The 19,916-nt window shown below is 27.1% G+C and overlaps 1 protein-coding gene across 7 annotated transcripts in view; it reads right to left on the bottom strand.

The window, feature by feature from the left end:
• Positions 1 to 19,916, bottom strand: part of DNAlig3 (DNA ligase 3) — a 115,627-nt gene that overhangs the window by 79,094 nt on the left and 16,617 nt on the right. For all 7 annotated transcript variants that reach the window (XR_015435890.1, XM_087169151.1, XM_087169150.1 and 4 more), the window contains 12 exons: positions 19,048 to 19,127; positions 17,026 to 17,103; positions 14,565 to 14,721; positions 13,956 to 14,111; positions 9,936 to 10,064; positions 8,307 to 8,386; positions 8,128 to 8,215; positions 3,318 to 3,395; positions 2,484 to 2,607; positions 1,626 to 1,774; positions 1,470 to 1,544; positions 339 to 485 (listed from right to left, as the gene is read on the bottom strand). Coding sequence is in view for 6 of the 7 variants with exons in the window: in XM_087169151.1 (XP_087025277.1) it covers positions 339 to 485; positions 1,470 to 1,544; positions 1,626 to 1,774; positions 2,484 to 2,607; positions 3,318 to 3,395; positions 8,128 to 8,215; positions 8,307 to 8,386; positions 9,936 to 10,064; positions 13,956 to 14,111; positions 14,565 to 14,721; positions 17,026 to 17,103; positions 19,048 to 19,127 (1,341 nt within the window). In the remaining variant the exon portion in view is untranslated. The remainder of the gene's footprint in view (positions 1 to 338; positions 486 to 1,469; positions 1,545 to 1,625; positions 1,775 to 2,483; positions 2,608 to 3,317; positions 3,396 to 8,127; positions 8,216 to 8,306; positions 8,387 to 9,935; positions 10,065 to 13,955; positions 14,112 to 14,564; positions 14,722 to 17,025; positions 17,104 to 19,047; positions 19,128 to 19,916) is intronic.

Below are 19,916 nucleotides of genomic sequence, written 5' to 3'. Positions count from 1 at the left end.
CATTTAACTTCCATGTACAAAGAGTAGCATTAAGGTTTCCTTAAGTTATAAGTAGAACTAACTCTTAAAGATTTTATTAATATAAAGAATTAATTTAAGGATTTTTGTCTTACAAATGAAATTTTTAATTAACTTTTCCATCATTTTTATATACATAATAGATTTAATTTCAGTACAAAAAATATAATTAGCAGGATTTATCTCAAAGAAACTGAAATAAAGAGATGAAAAGTACTAATTTTATTTTTTCAAGTCAATAAGAAATTTTTTTAATTCTAGAAATAATTAGTTAATAATTGAGACACAGAATACTCTGACAAATGTAAAATATAATATACCTCAAGTTCTTCTAAATTAGTTGCCTCTTTCCAAGTCTTATCACTACGCACTTTTGTCAAACGTGGGAATCTGATTGAAATTCCCTTAGCAGAATGAATATCAGTTTGAGTGAATTCTGCACCAGTTATTTCCCATACTGAGGATTTCTAAAAAAAAAATTAACAAAAATAATTCATTATCACAACAATAAATTATGCATATGAGAAAAAGATAAACAGAGGCATAACCAAAGTGGCATCCAATGGTCATAATCCCTCTGCAGAGTAAAAAAAAAAATTCTAAGAAATTATTTTAAAAGTAATTTTTAAAAGATGTGTACAATTGCTTATTTTCATACATATTTATTCTAACTTTTAACACTAAATTCTAACTTTTGTCAAATTTTCATACATGAAATTCTAACAAGACTAATCATTATCTATCATATACAATCCAGTCATCAATGTATATTAGATACAGACTTATGCAAATAAAAGTGTGAAACAATATTTCAGAAATAATAATCAATTTTAACTAATTATATAAAAAGTACCTCATAAAGATAAACATAAAAATTGCGATATCACGAATTAATCAAAATATTGCATTCATAAAATTATTTCAAAAAGAATTCAGTTTATTAGAAAAGGGTAAAGTAGAAACTTCATTAGAAAAGACTAAAATAAACTGGAAACAAATGTTTTATTATAATGCATAAATAGCATTGAAAATTGTCTAGATCCATCTTGTAGTCAATATTTTTTTTTTTGGTAACAAAGAGATGTTAACAAAAATATTTACATATAAAATTTATCTGTACAAATTTAATCTGTACAAAATAATATATTTATTATACATTAAAAATAGTTAGTAATAATTAAAAAATATTCTAAAACCTGCGTTATTCAATAAATTAAACCATTAATTGTTAAAAGTTATAATACAAACTTATAAAGTAATGTATATAGAAGGTAGAAGCATAACAATAAATTTAAAATAAACAAAGATTATAATTTGCCTGAAGCTAAAAAGGTCACTTAGAAAAATGTTAATGTCTATATATAAACAACATTTGCAAATAATATGTTACATACATAAAAAATTATAGATTTCTAAAATAAAATTAAAAAAATCAGCTGATTTTTTTTTACCTTAGGATCAAGAACAACAAAATCTGGAACCATTGAATCATGAATATTTAACCAGCTAGGGACTTGTGTACGATCCTAAAATAAATATCATTGTTTAAAATTTCATTAGGTCCTTAAATGAAGTGAAAAGGAAAAACTATTTCAGATAAACTATACCCTGCCAATTTTCTTCATGTTTGGTTCAAATTTCTTCTGCAACTTTTCGATGTCATCTTCTGTGAGACCATTATGAACTTTGGTGACAGTGCAAAATTTTTTAGTTTTTGTATCATAGCATCCCATTAAAAAAGTTGACATATTCCCTCCTAAAATTACAAATAAAGTTTACATATTTCAATAAAAGATGATAAAATACAAACAATATAACAAAAAAAAAAGAAAGCTTAGAAGCATTGGACTAGAAAAGCAATATAAATTAATATTTAACATGGACTAAACAATAAAAGTGAGCATTAAAAAAAAATCAAATATTGCTATAGAGATTTTACAGATTTGCTGAAAATAATAAATAAATGTGAATCTGTTACTTCATCACAGTAATTAAAAAATGTAAAATTATTAAATGAGATTCATTTTTACAAAAAAGTCCTTATCCTGAAGGTAAAGCTACAAGTCTGAACCTTCTATTTAAATCGTGGATGGTACCAAAGTTCATGAACTATCGAATTTTACAACATTTATAAATTTCTAGCATTAATCATTAAAATAAAAAGGCATTCGTTTAAAATTTTAATTTCTTAGATACTTCACATTACTTATTTTAAAAACTACAATTTTGCTTGTTGAAAACAGGATGTTCTTATCACACACAAAGATCAGAAATATTAGAACAAAATGCTAAAAATCACGTCACAGAAGGAGAAAACATTTTTATGAGGAAAATTAGGTTTATCAGGACAACTATGAATCCTGAGACATTAAGAAATTTTACTTAAACATGAAAGCTTGATGCTATTATTTTTTAACTTTAACAAATACAATTTATTTGTAGATGTAAGAAATAATTAAGCTTACCAAATTTTCCAGTGCCATAAAATGCTCCAAGAATAATAAGATCAGCAGTGTCAACCATATTATCATCTTTCAAATAATCTTTCTTAATTTTAAGCCAATGTCTCTTACCAGGTTCATAAACACCCTAAAAATATATGAAGCTGCTGATTATAATACTATAAAAATAAATAAAACATATAACTATACTACGAACTTTTAAAAAATAATAATAAAATAATAAATGTAAAAAATACATTATCAATTCATTTACAATATTAATGAATTTTCATGCATACAAATTTGGATAATTTAAAAAAATGCTATCCTCTTTTGTTACATTAAGGACATTAGAATCATAAAACCATAGAAACACAAAAGTTGCATAAACGAAGAAAAAAACAGCAATTATGGTGTCGTTAAAAAGAATTATTTAAGATTAGTTTGTGATAAAAAAGATAAATAAATTATATAAAGATAAATTATACACAATGAGAAAAACATTAAACTTGCATATAGTAAACAATTAGCAGCTGGTGTTTTTAATAAATTTATTCAAATGCAAGCAATTCTCTTTGAACAAGACAAGAAATTGATTTGTATATAGAAACCAATTAACAGTTAGTGCTTTAAAAATAAAATGAGTTATCATATTTTAAAAGAAAATTATATGAAAAAAGAAAGTAAAAAACATAGCATGAAGAAACTAATATAAACATAAACTAATATGAACAAACAATTTATGATAATGAGAAAATTTACAAGAAAATTTTAGAACAAGAGTATTAGACTGTGTTTAGTTATAAAAATGAAGGAAGTTAATTTTAGTGCATTTTAAAAATAACAAAAAACACTTACATCTTTACCTTTTACAACAACTCCTTCTAAGCCTTGCTTGAAAACAGATCTTATAGTCCCTTTCAATTCTGCCATTTTCTAAAACAAATTCCATTTAATTGGCATTTAAAATTGAAACAAATTCAATTAAACACTTTATCATGGTAAAAACTTCAACAAAACCTTTTGTTAATTATTTTAATGAAATGTTTCTAATTTTTAAATGAAATAATACAGTTTAGGCAATAAACATCAAGTTTTTAAAAATTTCAGATCAAAATACTTGCATAGGAAAGCTCGAACATTAAATCAAAATACAGTGAGACCTGTTTTTGTGCGGTCCTTTTTTATGCGATTCTGTTTTTGTGCGATTGGTTTTATGCGATTTTATTTTTGTGCGATTTTTTTTTGTGCGAATTATTTTTATGCGGTATATGAACCTTAACGGCGTTAGCACCAGTTTAATGTTTCCTATCAATGTGCATATGCATGTTGTGAACGAACTCTGATTACGTGGTCTCCTTGACAACGATGTATCTGAACTTCGCGATGCTCAGTTTATTTATTTTAATAAGTTCATTTATTATCGTCAACTCCATTTTCTCTTCTGTTTAAAATTTATTCTACGCTAAACAAGTCAGTAAAAAATCGTCTGCTGTGTTAAAATACTTTGTATTTTAAAATTAAACCATTATTTTTATTTTGTAAATTCTCGTCTGCGCGTATCTCAAATATACGCTTCGTATTCAGAGTTTTTTACACGATTCATGTGATTAAGGATTCACTTTATAGTGAGATTAAAGGTAAATAAATTAATTACTTTTGTTTCTATTTATATGTAGTTTTTATGATTTTTATTTTATTTTTAGACATAGTAAGTTCTCCCTTAAAATGAATAATTATAGCCAAAACAAAGTAAAAAGACAGACAATTCCATTAGAAACAAAAATTCTAATATTAAATAGACTAGCAGATGGTGAAGGATCCACAACTGTTGCTAAGGAATTTAAATTAGGTGAATCCACGATCAGAGCTATACACAAACGTGCAAGTAAAATATATGAATCTCTTAATAATACAACAAACGACAGTAGTAAAAGAGCATCGTATTCGAGAAATATTGTAATAGAGAAGACGGAAAAGGCTCTCGTGCTGTAGGTTAAAGATTTAAATAAAAAACGAATCCCCGTTCATAAAGAATTAATTCAAGAAAAAGGTAGACAGTATTTCAACCAACTGAAGGACTTAGAACCAAGTTTGTCTTCCTGTTTACGAGAAGTGACATTTTCTGCGAGCAATGGCTGGTTTGCTGGATTTTTACAACGGTGCGCACTTCATAATGTGAAGATACAAGGCGAGGCAGCGTCCGCCGATGAAACAGCTGCAATGAATTATCGCAAAGTATTAGCGGAAATCATTGATGATGGTGGATATTGCCCAGATCAAGTATTTAATGCAGATGAGACTGGGTTATTCTGGAAAAAGATGCCCAGCCGAACATTCATTGCGAAATCGGAGAAAATTGCAAGTGGTTTTAAAGCGGCAAAGGATCGAATCACACTTCTTCTTTGCAGCAATGCCTCTGGTGCAAAGATGTTAACACCACTTATTATAAATAAAGCTTTACACCCACGCGCTCTAAAAGGCGTAAATTTATCAGAATATCCAGTACACTTCATGGCCAATAAAAAAGCATGGGTCACATCAGCTGTATTTGCAACATGGTTCAACGATTCTTTTGTACCAGAAGTTGAAAAATACATGAAAGAGATGGGTCTTCCGTTTAAAGCATTGCTAATTGTAGATAATGCACCCGGTCATCCCTGTATAGAACATCCTAATGTACAAATAGTGTTTTTACCACCAAATAAGACTAGCCTTATACAACCACTGGATCAGGGCATAATCGCAAATTTTAAGAAACATTATATCAAATTAACTTTCAGCTACATTTTGAAAAAGCTGGAGAGCGATAAACTAAACCTGACTGAAGTTTGGAAAGAATTCTCAATTTTAGACTGCATACACCATATTATTGCAGCAATTGGGCAAATCAAACAACACACATTAAATTCGTGCTGGAAAGCGATCTGGCCTGAATGTGTAATTAATCGAAACGTCACCGAAAACGCGTCAACGTTATTATCTGAAATTAGTGCGCTCGCACATAACATCGGCGGAGAAGGCTTTGATTCTTTTGGCGTTAATGACTTGGACGAGATGATTGAGGACCAAACTGTGGACGATAGTGACATTATCAATAGTTTGATAGATTATGAAAATGGACAAGAAGAACCGGAATCTATTACAGCAGATAAAATATATGCAGGGATCCAGATTTCGAAAAAATTGGAAACGCATTTTCTTAAAATAGATAAAAATGTGGAAAGACGCTTAAAATTCCAAAAAGAACTGAGATCATGCATGTCTCGCGATCGTGACGTTTACATGCAATTGACCAGTCGACCGTCGTCACAAAAACTGATCACTGACTTTATGGTACCAAAAAACAAATCAATTGAAACCCTATCTTCAAGCGACAACAGCGATTTTCAACCAATTCATTACAAGAAGATGCGCGTTTTGGATTACGACGAGTAGCGGCAAACTATTTAAAGTATAGCTTGAAAACTTCTCCATGTATATGTACAATGAAGAATTAAATATTTTTAAAATTTCTTTAGGTCTAATTTAATTATTTAATTTTGTTGAAAGCATTCTCTCATCTATTTCATAAATCATTGATGTATTTTCTGAGTCCGACTTTTTTTATGCGGTCCCTATCAACCGCATAAAAAAAGTTTTTGGTGATATATCGTACAAACTTGTTTATTACATGTCAGAATTTATAAAATTTTCGAATTTTTTTTTGTGCGATTTCTTTTATGCGGTCCCTATCTACCGCACAAAAAAAGGTTTTACTGTATATAATTATGAGTGATTAGAGTATAATACTCGATATCAAAGAACTATTTGAAAGAAAAAAAGAAAAAACAGTTTTTACAAGCATGTAAATCAAATCTAAATAGACATTATCAATTGAGCTAAAAATACAATCATACATTAAAATTAATACATTAATAATAAATCAAGTATTAAAATTAACGAAGCTTCAAACGTAAGAACAGTTAACTCTATATTACAGAAAAAAATTGTGAAAATTGAAATACATTTCTCTCTATACATCATATTTTGTAGTGTAGAAATCAGGCATATTTCGAGCATATTTTTGTTAATCATCTATAAACTAAAGATTTCAGCTATTAAACTAAAACTAAACTTAATCCCAATGCAACATACTTCTAAGGCAGAGGTGTCAAACTCAATTTTGCAGAGGGCCATATATTAAATTTAGAATGTGTAGGCGGGCCAGATTCAAATAAAAAAAATTTACTGAACTATTATAACATTTTATTTATCTAATTATATGGTATATAATATACGGTTGTTAAAAATCATATCAAAGTTATAAAAGATGGTAATTATTTTGAGCTCGAGAATCCAGATACCTGACTTCTCTTGTTCTCAGAATGCGTGCTGCATGCTTTTTTAATTCCGGGTAGTTATCCAAACTCTTGAAATATTGTGTATAAAATGTAAGAGCGTTATCCTCTTGAAATTTTTCTTTCAAAATACTGTCCGATTGAAGATTTATCAACTCCATTTGCAAATGAACTGGTGCCCGTGAAACTTCAAAATTGAATGGATTGTTGAAAATTGGGAATTCCGTTTCATTCATTTTGTGGAAGTCTTCAAAACGATTGTTGAATTCCGTGATCAGATTTTGCAGAAGTGGAGAATACTGATCCAATTTTTTTTGGTTCACTGTGCCAAATGATTTTAAATGAGGGAAATGGTCCAAAGTTTGATTTTTTACCTGATTTTCCCACAGCCTCAACTTTGTTTCAAAGGCTTGAATACATTTGAGTGACAATCAGATTTTTACCCTGTAACTTTACATTCAGATCAGTCAAGTGTTAATTCATATCTACCAAAAAGACACAATCAATCCACCAGTCATTGTCATAATCAATTGGGTTGCCTTTTTCTTACATGAAAGCTTGAATAGAGTCACGTAATGCAAAAAATCTTTCTAAAACTACTCCTCGAGTGAGCCAACGAACTTCAGGGAAATAAGGGACACCAAAAAAAAATTTCGTCCAAATCTTGTAAAAACTGCCTGAACTGTCGGTGATTTAGTCCTCTGCTCCTTATAAAATTTACTATTTTAATTATAGATAGCATGACATGGTCCATTTTTAAATGCTTGGATGCCAATGATTCCTGATGAATTATACAGGGAAATCCCACAAAATTCCCTGATGTTTTCTGCTTCAATTTAGTTACAACGCCCGAATGATTGCCAGCCATGGCAGGAACGCCATCCGTAGTTGTGCTGCTAAGTATATTCCAGTCGAAGATTTCGCCTGTTGCTAAGAAATGTCGTTACTGTCTATCTCTCTCGCTTGTCTAGGCACGCGCTGCCCTTGAAATTACTTATAAATGTAGTGTGCACATTTTAAAACTTCCGTAGAGGAATCGAGTGAAGTCTAAAAGCTAAAAAAAAAAAACGATTCTTCTTTCTGTGACATATCGCGATCGCGGGCCATAACGATATGAACCGGGGGCCGGATGCGGCCCGCGGGCCGTATCTTTGACATGACTGTTCTAAGACAAACTTAGCACATTATCTATATCAGTTATTAGGGAGAGGAGATAGATTTATAAAATACTTCTTACATTTACATTTAGATTTCAATGTAAAATTCAACTATACCAGATAAATATGCAAAGAATGAACGCAAAAGAAGGAACAAAATGCAAAACTTACATCTATCTCTTTCATTTCAGAGAACATTACTCGATTTTTCACAGGCTTCATATTTTCTTTGAGAATTTTTCTCCTTTCTACTAGGGGCCTTTAAAACATGACAATATACATTAGCAAATATAAAAACAACCAGAAATATATATTTTAGGTTTTGTTCTAAAGAAAGAATAAGAACATACGTTTGCATTAAATTTTGATCGTTAAACTGCAAGCAATCGAAAACAAAAAGACAAACACAAGCATCCTTAAACTCAGCTTTCTATAAATAAATAAGAAAAATAAATATTACTTGTCAGCACACCAATATAGATTCAATGCTTAAAATCATCATAAAAATAATACTTTTTAAAATACAAAAAGATTAAGAGCAGTTTTCAATATAAAAAAAATTTATTCCATTAGTTTGTTAAATTTGTTAAAGAAAAAGAAACAGTTTTCTAACTTATTTTAACTTACAATAGCATTGATTAATGTTATTTAAATTAAAAAATAAATTTCTAAGCACACAAAAGTTTTAAAATATTTTCTTCACCAAAATGGTTATTAATTTTATCAAAATGCTGCATATAATGTTAAAAGATACATTTTTAAAACATTTTAATAGTTTTAAAGATGATTTTTTGATGTTGTTAAGAAATGAAAATAAAATGGTTTCAAGTTGTTTGGTAATCACAGACCAAACTCCAGATTTAAGATTAATTTTAAATACTCACATTTTTCAGACTATGTTTTGAACTTCTTTGCTCGTATCAGGTTTTCTAAAGAATGTATCAAGCTTGTTTTTAAAACTAATTAAAATATTTAAAAACTTGTTGACTCCATTATACAATTACAGCAAACTTAATTCATAAGCCTTAAAATATGAGTAAAACTTCTAGCAATAGAATATCTTTGCTTCATCAATATTCAATGCGCACAAAGCAACGAAATATCCTGAATAATTTTCGATCTAAGGATAAGATTTTCACATACTAGGGCTCACTCTTTATGGTTAGAGGAGGTGACCTCAAACATGCTACTTAGTGCAGGCAATATTTTAAGTTACGAAATCAGACATAAAAACATATTTTCTCTAAATATTTATACAAATATGATTCCTGATCCCCAAAACACAAGAAGTAACGGAAATCTGGTTAATATAGTCTTAATAGTAAGGTCAAGAGAGTGGTTGAAAGTTTGGACTCATAATGTTAATTTTATATCTGTATTTCGTTATATCCAAAGAACAGAAAGTGATTTGAAACATTTTTGCACACAATTATAAAATTTGTCAGACAAAAGATAATTCTAGGCAAAATACACGTTTTAATAGTTATTTATTATTTTATTTAATGAAACTCGAAAATATTTGAATTGTTTATGCAAATTTTTACATCATTTTAAAGAATGTAATTGTAAAAGATAAAATGCAAAATTTTGGCCAAATAGTTTCGAAAAATTCGAATTTTAAAAAAAGTCATATTTTTTTTGGCTGTACAGTAAATATGAACTGTATCAAACACTATACATTAGAAATAAGGTAAGTGAGAAAATTATAGATTTGGCATAAGTTAAAAGCTTTTAAAAAAAAAGATTTTCAATAATAATTAAATGCAAAAAAATTAAAAAAAAAAAAAAGGATTGGTATAAACTTTTAAGAATTAGAAATAAGACAAAACAAGAAAAAGTGCACTAAAAATAAATACAGCAGATTAAAAGTTTTTACACATAGTAATTACATAAATAGTCATTATTCCTTTTAAACATTTCCAGTAGTAAAACTAAAATCAATTATTAATTATTGAATTGATTGAAAAAATTTCATTTACTCTATGAGCTCCAAGAGTTCCAAATGGTAAAGGTTTGCTATCATTGTCCACCAGCAAAATTTCACAATCCAGCATTAAATTATTGCCATGAGGGAAAGCTTTTGGTATGTAATCTTTTAAATGAGCAGTCTGTAATGATTTCAAAAATAAAGTTTCATGCATAAAATAAATAAAGTATCTTACTATGAATACATAACTTGTATGGTAGATGCAAGATGGTAGAAATTAATGTAGAAATAAAATTCCAAAAAACATATAATATAATAAAAATAAAATATATTAGTAAAATGTGTAAAATTTAAAAGATTTTATTTCTTAAAATATGTTTTAAAAAAATATCAATGAGCAAAAAATTTTATATTCAAACATAAATATAAATAAAAACATAATATCTATATACTAAATGCATTAGAAGTTTAGTAAAATTCTTAAAACTCAAAAAAAGACCATTAATTATAACTTATATAATTTAAATCTTCAAATATTGCAAAAAACTCTGTTAATTTTCATTCTATTAACAAGCAAATGTAAGTAGGTGCCATGTATCACTAAAATTCTAAAATATATTCACTTAATAAACATTAATTTATAATAATTCAAGAGTTTTATGAGGGAAGGTTGCTAAGTAACATTTAAAACAAAACAAAAAGTTTTTAAAAAAATATTTATTTTAATTCAATTACACAATATTGATTCATTTTACTAAGTCACTAGATGTTAGAAATCTCAGTGGAAGATGCTAGTATATTTCAGGTCTAAGAACTTTAGATTCAGCAGCAAATTAAAACATCAGGATAGGAACAACTTAAATGCGATTTTAGTTATTTTTAAGTTTAAGGGCAAAAAATAAAAGTAAAGAATAATATTTATTTCCTCTATCCATGCATTAATTTTAAATCTGATCTATTTACTATAATGTCACTTAGAACACTCATTCTTCACTAAGCTATTCAATTATAATTTTAATCCCACAGAAATGATACTTTTTTTAAATTTTATAATTTAATTAAAAATATATGTTTACTTCAAAATATGTTGAATTTTTTTTTACAAACATGTTATGTAAATATACAGGAAAAAGTAGTATATAAATTATTATGAGCTATAAGTAAACATTGCCAGAATATGGCTTGCAATCTAAAACTAAACTCAGCGGCGCGACAGCCCATAGAGGACCAAGACCTACTGTGCCCATCTCAGCTTTCTTGACCTTGGGCTCTGGGGTGCAGGAGCAGATATTCCGGTCAGGTGGTCAGCCAAACGCGGAATTCCCAGTGTTTAGTTCCCAAGCATGCTTGGTACTCATTTATTGACGCATTGAAGGGATGAAAGGCTGAGTCAACCTTGCCCGGCCCGAGGATCGAACCAGGGACCTGTGGCACGACAGCGCGAAGCACTACCGCTCAGCCACCGGGCATCGATGGCTTGCAATCAGGAAACAAAATTATTTTAAAAATTGCCTAAAATAAATTTGCAAATTATCAACCTGATAATTATAATAGTCATATATGTTTTGGTGCATTTATGCTATGTGACAATATATAACATTTAATAAGTAAGGATAAAGTGCTACATTTTTATATAGTACAAGTTTAAAGCTTGAATAAGCTAAAGTATGCTTATAAATATATAATATTTTTTTAATACTAGCAGAAAAAATAATAAATTATTAATAGGTAGATCAGTTGAAAATGAACTTTAAAAAAACACTTATTATAAAAACAGCTGTGAGATTTCAGACAATAGAATATTTAAAATTTCGTAAACAGTGATTGGTATAAATAAACATGTATATATTTTAATGGAAGAAATAAAACCACAAATAAACACAGCAAAAAACCCACTTTAAAACCGTTTTAAAATAAAGAGCATAGAGCAAAATTTGAAAAACTTTAAATAGCATAAAAAAAGCCACAGAATTTCCGTTTTTGCAACGTTTTTATTAAGAAAAAAAAGCATTTATTATAAGGTAAAAATATATTATCTCATAAAAATTACATATCTGTTTTATATAATCAACGAACATTGTTAAATTTTGTTTGAAATATCACATTTTGCTTGCAAAAAGCAAAGCATTCCCTTATTGTGTGCTATAAAGATTAAATCTCAATTTTTCTTGTAAAATGGCAAAATTTATAAAAAAGAGTTTACTTTACTCTAATTTACCTTCTTTTTGAAGAAAAAATATAATTAAAATTAAGAAAATTGACAAAAAACTCTCTGAATAGCATATTAAATAAAATATAAAATAAAAATTCCTGTTATAATGATGTTTATTCAGGGTGCGTAGCCAAATCTTTGAATCAAAAATAAGCACTTTTTAAAAACTTTTTAAGCACTTTACAAAAATTTTCAAGCACTCAAAAAACTCATATTCAATCAATGATATTATTGAAAAACAAAAACTTCTTATAAACAGTTTTAGCGTTAAAAAAAAACCCAAAAAGAGACGGGCGTAAATTGAAACAATCAGTACTTTCCCACATCACTGAGTGAATTCAACTTGACCCTGAACTCAGAACAAAAGTACCCTTACCCCCTACTTCAAAAAAAGTGTTAGAAGTAAAATAAAATAAACAAGAACAAAATTAAAAAGAAAAACATTTCATAAGGATCTGATATTCTCTATCCGAATTGGAGCACTCGGGTTTCGGTTTCAAGTGTGCGCGCATGCGCAAGTCATAACGTGGGAAGGACATGAAGTGCGCGTGAATGTTTACGTAGCAAACTCCCCATTTTTCGTGAAATGCATGGGATCCACCAGATATCACTGAAGGGGGAAAAAATTATTCGGAAAAAAAGCACTTTTCAAAAACGCCAGCTGAAAAAAGCACCTTTAAAAGCTTTTAAAAACGAAATCCCCAAAAAAGCATCTTTAAGTACTTTTTACAAATGCTACGCACCCTGTTATTGAGAGCAATAACTTTGTATGATAACGTTGAGACTATAAAAAAAGCATGGAATCTAACAATTGATAGTCAGGGAAAGAAGAATTGTTCACATGAATGACTTGAAATTCAATTCACAAGATCATAAAACTCACATATAAAAACAGAAGATAAGATAAGATTTCACAATTTCATTACATGTGCTGAAATATAATGTAAGTAGAAGAAAAGAAATTAAAAGAGGAAAAAATAATTAGTTCTTTTTTTAAAAGAGGAAAAAATAATTAGTTCAATTGAAATATTTTGATAGGTTATAATAAATTTCTTTAAAAAACTTTGCTTATGAAACAGAAAAAACATCTATACTTTAAAACTATTAAAAACAAATGTAGTATCATAAAAAAATTTCTAAAGGAATAAGTTTTCATTAAAAAATATTTAAAGTATTTTTTTGAAAAAATACAATTCAACCAAAAAAAAAATTTTTTTTTAAAAGAAGAGCAGATTTAAAAAAGATTAATACAAAATATATATACTCCTGTTCCTGTAAATATACCAAAAAGTAATCTGATCTTTTAGTTCATTTTTTAAAATAATTTCCCAAACCTATTTGTAATTGGTACCTTTTTAAATAGTCAGTCAGTTCACTTTTTGTTTTTTTCCTTAACAGATAAAAGTAGTAGCACAAATGTCCCCCATTATTAATATTTATTTTGCAGAAATATAGTTCTGTCAAACATAATATTTTAATAATAAAAATCTTTATATTTGTTTCTGAAATCAAAGCAATGTGCATATTTTAAAGAATAAGATAACAAAACTAATAATACGGCTCATATAAGTAAATATTTACCACTTTTTTTTCACACAGCTAATATGCATATACCACTTTTTGTGGTTGAGCAATAATGGGTTAAATTCAAAAGGCAAGATATAAGTTTTTATTTTGTTTTTCATTTAAAATTTCTTAAAATAGATAGAGTTAAATTTTAATCCAAACTTACAAAGATATTGCCTTAATATATAAAAATTAAAAGTTTTATTACCAAAGTGGTTTGTAAACTTAAATTAATATGTATTCAAACAAAACATAAAACAAATTTAAGTCTATTCAATTAAAATAAATTTTTACCTTGAGAGCCATGACAGGCTTTAAACTTCGGCTGAAGTAGCTAAACTCATTACCCTTTTTATGAAGCTGTACTCTTTCTCCATCATATTTAATTTCGACGAAAAATCCATTTGGACACCTTTTAAATACCTCTTCGTAAGATTTACATGCCATTGCCTATAAATGCAAATCTAGTATTAAATTTGAACACATATGCAATTAATTAAAATAAAGACAAATTCTTAATTTTTGATAGGGCCATTTTTTATAAAAATGATATGTACAAATATTGTTGGGATTGATATAGATTTAAAAAAAAGAGATTCATTTAGCTTATAATCAAAAGTTTTTTTTTCTATTATAAACCTCTCAAGAGGTATGTGGCAACAATGGTAAACTTTCAGAAGCATGAGTTAAAAAGATACATTTTCTGTTGGCACTCTTAAACCTATCTAAAACAACCATTAAACCACCTGAACACTTGACTAAATTTTTTATTTTCATAAAAAGTTTGCCTCTTCCTTAGAAAATATTAATTTTGAAACAATAAAAAGCAAACTGTGTTGACCTCAATAAACACAAAGCAGACACACAAAAATTATGAAAAATAATAGCAAATAACAAACTTACAAGCATTGGTAAAACAGGAGTCATTAATGAACTTTGAATCACCAAATCTTTTTGAGAGCCTGTCCCTGAATTTTGCTTTACTGAACGATTAATAATATCCTTCAGATTTCTAGAAGCTTGAAATGCTGCATAAGCATCAGGATGAATGGATTCAAGACTAAAATAAAAATGATGAAAAAATATTTAAAAAATTTTCTTTGTAGCATTTTTGGGGCTCATAGTATTATGATTATTATTATCAAAAAATAATCAGGACAATATATATACATATATATATAAACATGACCCTTTTTGGAGCAGTATAAATATACAAGACTATTTCAAAATGAGTAGATGATAAGCTACATAAAAAGAATAATTTGTTCAACTTCAGTACAAAAAGGTGAATTTCATTGCAAAAGAACAAAAGAATAAAATGTTTTTGTTTCAGAATAACTTTTGTTTAGAACATAAAGTTTTAAAAATTTTCTGTAAAATTTTATTATTAGAGCACTGAATATCTCATAATAATTTGAGATTAATAAATATAAAAAACTTTTATTGTACTGTAGTTTTTTTAAAAAAAATAACCAGTATAAATTAGATAACATTCCTTCTATTAATATTTAACTGAAATGTGCAATTAAACTCAAGATTTCCTTAATTAAATTAATTTAAAATAGGGTTTTAAAAATCTCAAAACAGAAACATAGTAAAAATGCAACTTTGCATGGAACTAATTTAGATCATCATCCTTTAATTCACTATTTAAAATTTCCATGATAAATTTTCTGTATTGTTAATTAAAATCGACCATAAATTTGATCATAGGAATCTATTATAAATCGATCTTTTGAATCTATCATAAATTGGTCATTGGAATCAAACATTAAAATCAATCATTTGAATTAATCATTGGAATCAAACATTAAAATCAATCATTTGAATTAATCATTGGAATCAACTAATAAAATTATACGTCTGAATCCTATTTAAAATTATGTAAGGGTCCTTAAGTTTGAACAATCAAATTTTGTGATTTTTACTTGTACTATTAATTAAAATAAAAATATGTTGAATTAAAAATCCAACTCCTTCCATTCGTCAAGACAATTATTTTATAATTTACATTTGTTTTCCTAGAAAATGGGATGTTCTAAGCACACATGAATATCAGGAATATTATGAAAAAATATTTTTATCTGAAAAAATATGAACATCATGACAACTACAAACCCTGCACTTTGTAAAGTAGAAAAACATATATCCAATAAAACTTGAATTAAAAGTTTTCATTTGCTATTGACAGTCCTCACACTTCTATTATTCCTTTCTTCACTTTATTTATATATTTTATTTAACTTTAAAAATATATTGTTATTCAATAAATGAAGACTATAATGGTAGTGAAGACTATAATGGTAAGTGAAATTTTTGTGCAAAATTAATTTAACATGCCAAATCTCAATAGATGAAAGTACTATTGTCAGTTTCTTAGCATGAATGAGGAGGAAGGTTTTAAGTGCAATGGACAACGAACAATCAACAAGCAATCTTAGAATGTTGTTCATTTTGCAACAAATTAAAAAGCCAAAGAGAAGAATTTGCAAATGTTATCAATTGGAAGCTTACTGACAAGAAATTAAGAAGCAATCTTTTATTTTCTACTCTCATTAAAAAACGTAAGAGCAATTTACTTAAATTATTAACAGCATTTAAAGCTTTAATAAAATCATCTCTTTAAATTTAAAAAAAAATTCTTTTTAATTAGAACAAAATTTTTTATATATATTTCATTCATTTGCTTCTGATGAACAATCTTAAACAAATTGAACATCAGCATTTCTGTGCAATCTCAAGTATCATGAGAAAATATCTGAGAATAAGCAAGAACAAAGAAATAAGAAACTTTTAAAGTTTAGTAATAAACATTATTTGCATGTTTTGTACATCTTTCTTGTATTTTTGCATGTACATGATCACAATTAAGTTTACAAATCAAAAAACATTCACACAAATATTTACATTTAAATAATCTTTGTAATATTTATTATGTATTTTTGCTACAGTTTAAAATTGATAGTTTGAAGCATTTAAAAAAAAACATGATATACATTTTGAAGTTTATAAGCACACCAGATTTTTTAAACAATATTAAATGAAGACGTATGTTTTTTTTTTCATAATGGTATATATTCATATGTTTGCAAAGTAACAAATTTTATCAGCCTAGATGAAAATAAAAAATTATATTAAATGTTTTTCTTTAATTGGTAATAGTAAATAGCAAAAGTATTATTATTTTTTAAACTATGGTCATATCATTTATACTGCACGTAATTAGCTGCTATATTTAATATACAGTGTTTTCTGGACACACTTAGTAAAATACTAATACATAAAACAAAGCTATAATAAAAATCAACCAGAAATCAACTGAAATAATATATAAAACTTTATAAATAGAAACTTCTATACTTACACTGGTTTTGGACCAGCATTTATTCGTAAATCATGTTTCAAAAATCTAATAATCATTTTTAAATCATTCCCAGTACATCTAGAATAATAATATACAAATTAAAACGTGCAGAAAAGGAAGTTACTGTGCAAGTTATAGTAGTAAACAATTATATAATGTTACAGTCATAAACAGCATCGCAAAACATTTGAAAATTTTAGGAAAGTTTTGTTTTTAATGCATTATTTAAATGTCATGAGGAAGAAGAAATAGGTTACTAAATTGAAAAGAAAATTATTAGGGAAAAAAATGCACATTAAGAAACAAAAATTTCTAATCAAATGCCAATCATTTGAGTTCTGGATACTAAGCACTTTTACAAAAGTAAAAACAAGTATCCATTCTATAAAACTGAATTACATAAAAAACTCTTTTGTTTTTTTAATGCATTTGAATCATTTGATAAGGCACACAAAGTAAAATGCTTTGGGGTTTAATTCCAAAAGAAACGTAAATATAATACTTTATAAGTATTTTAATTAAGGAACTTAACAGGAAACAATGACATGCCACAAGTATAAAGAAATTGAGTTTCAAAGAATTAAAAAAACCTGTACAATATAACATACACTTTTAGTACACTTTGAGAAGGTTATATTCTTCAGAAATATACGACATATAAACAAAATTAAAATTGAAAGAAAAAAAAACAGCTTTTTATATATTTTCTTTTAAAAAATTATTGCATAAAATAGTATTTAATATTATTGCACTTACTGATATTCAATATTACTGCTATTAAAATAAATTTTATAACTGAATGGAAAGTTTTGTGAGTTTTTCCATTGTGGTAAAATATTTATACATGAATACAATTCAATAAAATTTTACAAGATAAAGGAATATATATATAGTGGAACATCAACTTTATGTTTTTCATTGTACTAGCATTAAAAAATGCACAAAGCATTATAACGTAAAATGAGGGTAAAAAAAAATTAACGTACATTTTTCAAAAATTTACATTCACAAGGTGAGCTACAAGAAAAAAAGTGTTATCTTTAAATAGTTTTTGTTTTGATACAATAACAAAATTATACATCTCTATTGTTAAACTATTGCTTGCAAATTTTCTTTATAGTTTAAATCCGCAAATGTTCCAGAGTTTTCATGCTTTCAAACTCATGATCTGTTGTGGGTATATCCTCCTTTATTTTTTGCTCATCTTCATTGTTTCCATAGCAATCATCGGGAAGCAGAAATTAAATCAGGTATTGAAGAAATTGAAAAGTAATGCGGTATGAGTAGTGTCATCAATTCCATTCCGCCATTTTATTTTGAAGGACCAATGTTCTGATTGGATACCGAGTGGCCTAATTAAACCCCTTTGCAAGAGATTTTAGTGGACAAAGCCAAATGCTATAGAAATCAAATCCAGAGTTTTCGGAAAAAATTTTTTTTACTTCAGAAGCATTTTGCAGATCACTGGAATCACAAAATAATGATTACCTAACCAGTTGATTGGTTTATTCCAAGAGCCAATGGTTGAAATTTGTTAGAAAAAAATTCACTCGTAAATTTCATAATTTAAGCTCCCATATTTCCTTTAGCCATATTTCCCGGGCTTTGCCCTTCTTACCACACTTATGTCTTTGACTCAAAGGAGAAATATCATCTCACTAACAAAAGGTGAATAACGTAGAATAGAAATCAGAAAAGCTACAAACAGCTAATAAACAAGTCTCTAAAAAAAATTTAAAAAAATCTCAGAAAAAGTTTGAATGATAAGTAATAAATTTATAGAGAAAAAAAGTGATTTTGATCTGTTAGAAAAACTTATAAAGCGGGAATTTCTTACATAGGGTAACGTAAACTCTGGGATAATTTCACATTATAGGTAAAGGTAATTTTCCCATACCAGCATAAAATAATCTAGAAGGAAGGGAAAACATACGGAACAGACAACATAAAACTGGGGTTCCACTGTATATATTTTTAAATAATTGTTTCAAATAAAGTTCAAAATTAAATTTTAAAAAATACTTCTTTGCAATTTCCGTTAAAATAGAAGATTGGTCGAACTCTCTGGAAACTTGAGACAATCTATGCAAGTATTTATCAACCTAAAATGCAAATTGTAAAATGTATATAATATAATATTCAGATTAAAATACATTTATAGAAATGCTAATGTATATATTTTTATAGTATAAGCACCTATACTTCAAAAATGCAATGGCAAGCATTTGGGCGTATGGTATTCAGAAAATTTTAATCTATTACTCACAATATGAAAAAGTGCTTTTATGAGAAACTGTGACGAAAATATAATTTAAAAATAATAAATAATTGTAACAATTTAATTTTTTATTATAAATCAGTAATAAATTTTAAGAACACTATACATGAAAAACATAAATATCTTCTACAGTGGCGAATTATTGAAATGAAATCTAAAATGGCAAATATGTTAAAATTTTGAATATATTTGTTAATATCTGTGCATCGAAAAAAAAGAATTAATAAATAATTTTAACTTTTAAACTTATAAAATATAACAAGAATGTATCAAAAATAACAGTAAGTACTTTTTAATTATGTAAACTAGCATTATTATAGTATATTACATTTATTTTAAATAATTTTTAACATACAGAAACTGACCTATGAGAAATTGTAATTTATTTCTTTTTATATTAATATTAAAAAATTTAAAATTAAAGTACCATAAAAAATAATTTTAGTAATTTCAATGAATAATTCACTTGGTAAAACCTGGCTTGTCCCACAATTCTATTCCATTCCAGACAGTCCTCTGTTTTGCCTTCTCCCTGCACCTACAAATCTGTATTATTTCTAATCGTCAATAATATCATTCTTCCACTTTTTCTTTGGGCAGCCTCTAGGCCTGA

This window comes from Parasteatoda tepidariorum, chromosome 8 (assembly GCF_982258835.1).
Source record: "Parasteatoda tepidariorum strain Cologne lab strain chromosome 8, Ptep-v5.0, whole genome shotgun sequence".
In the NCBI taxonomy this organism is placed as follows: domain Eukaryota; kingdom Metazoa; phylum Arthropoda; class Arachnida; order Araneae; family Theridiidae; genus Parasteatoda; species Parasteatoda tepidariorum.
This window is presented reverse-complemented; position numbering and strand designations above follow the sequence as displayed.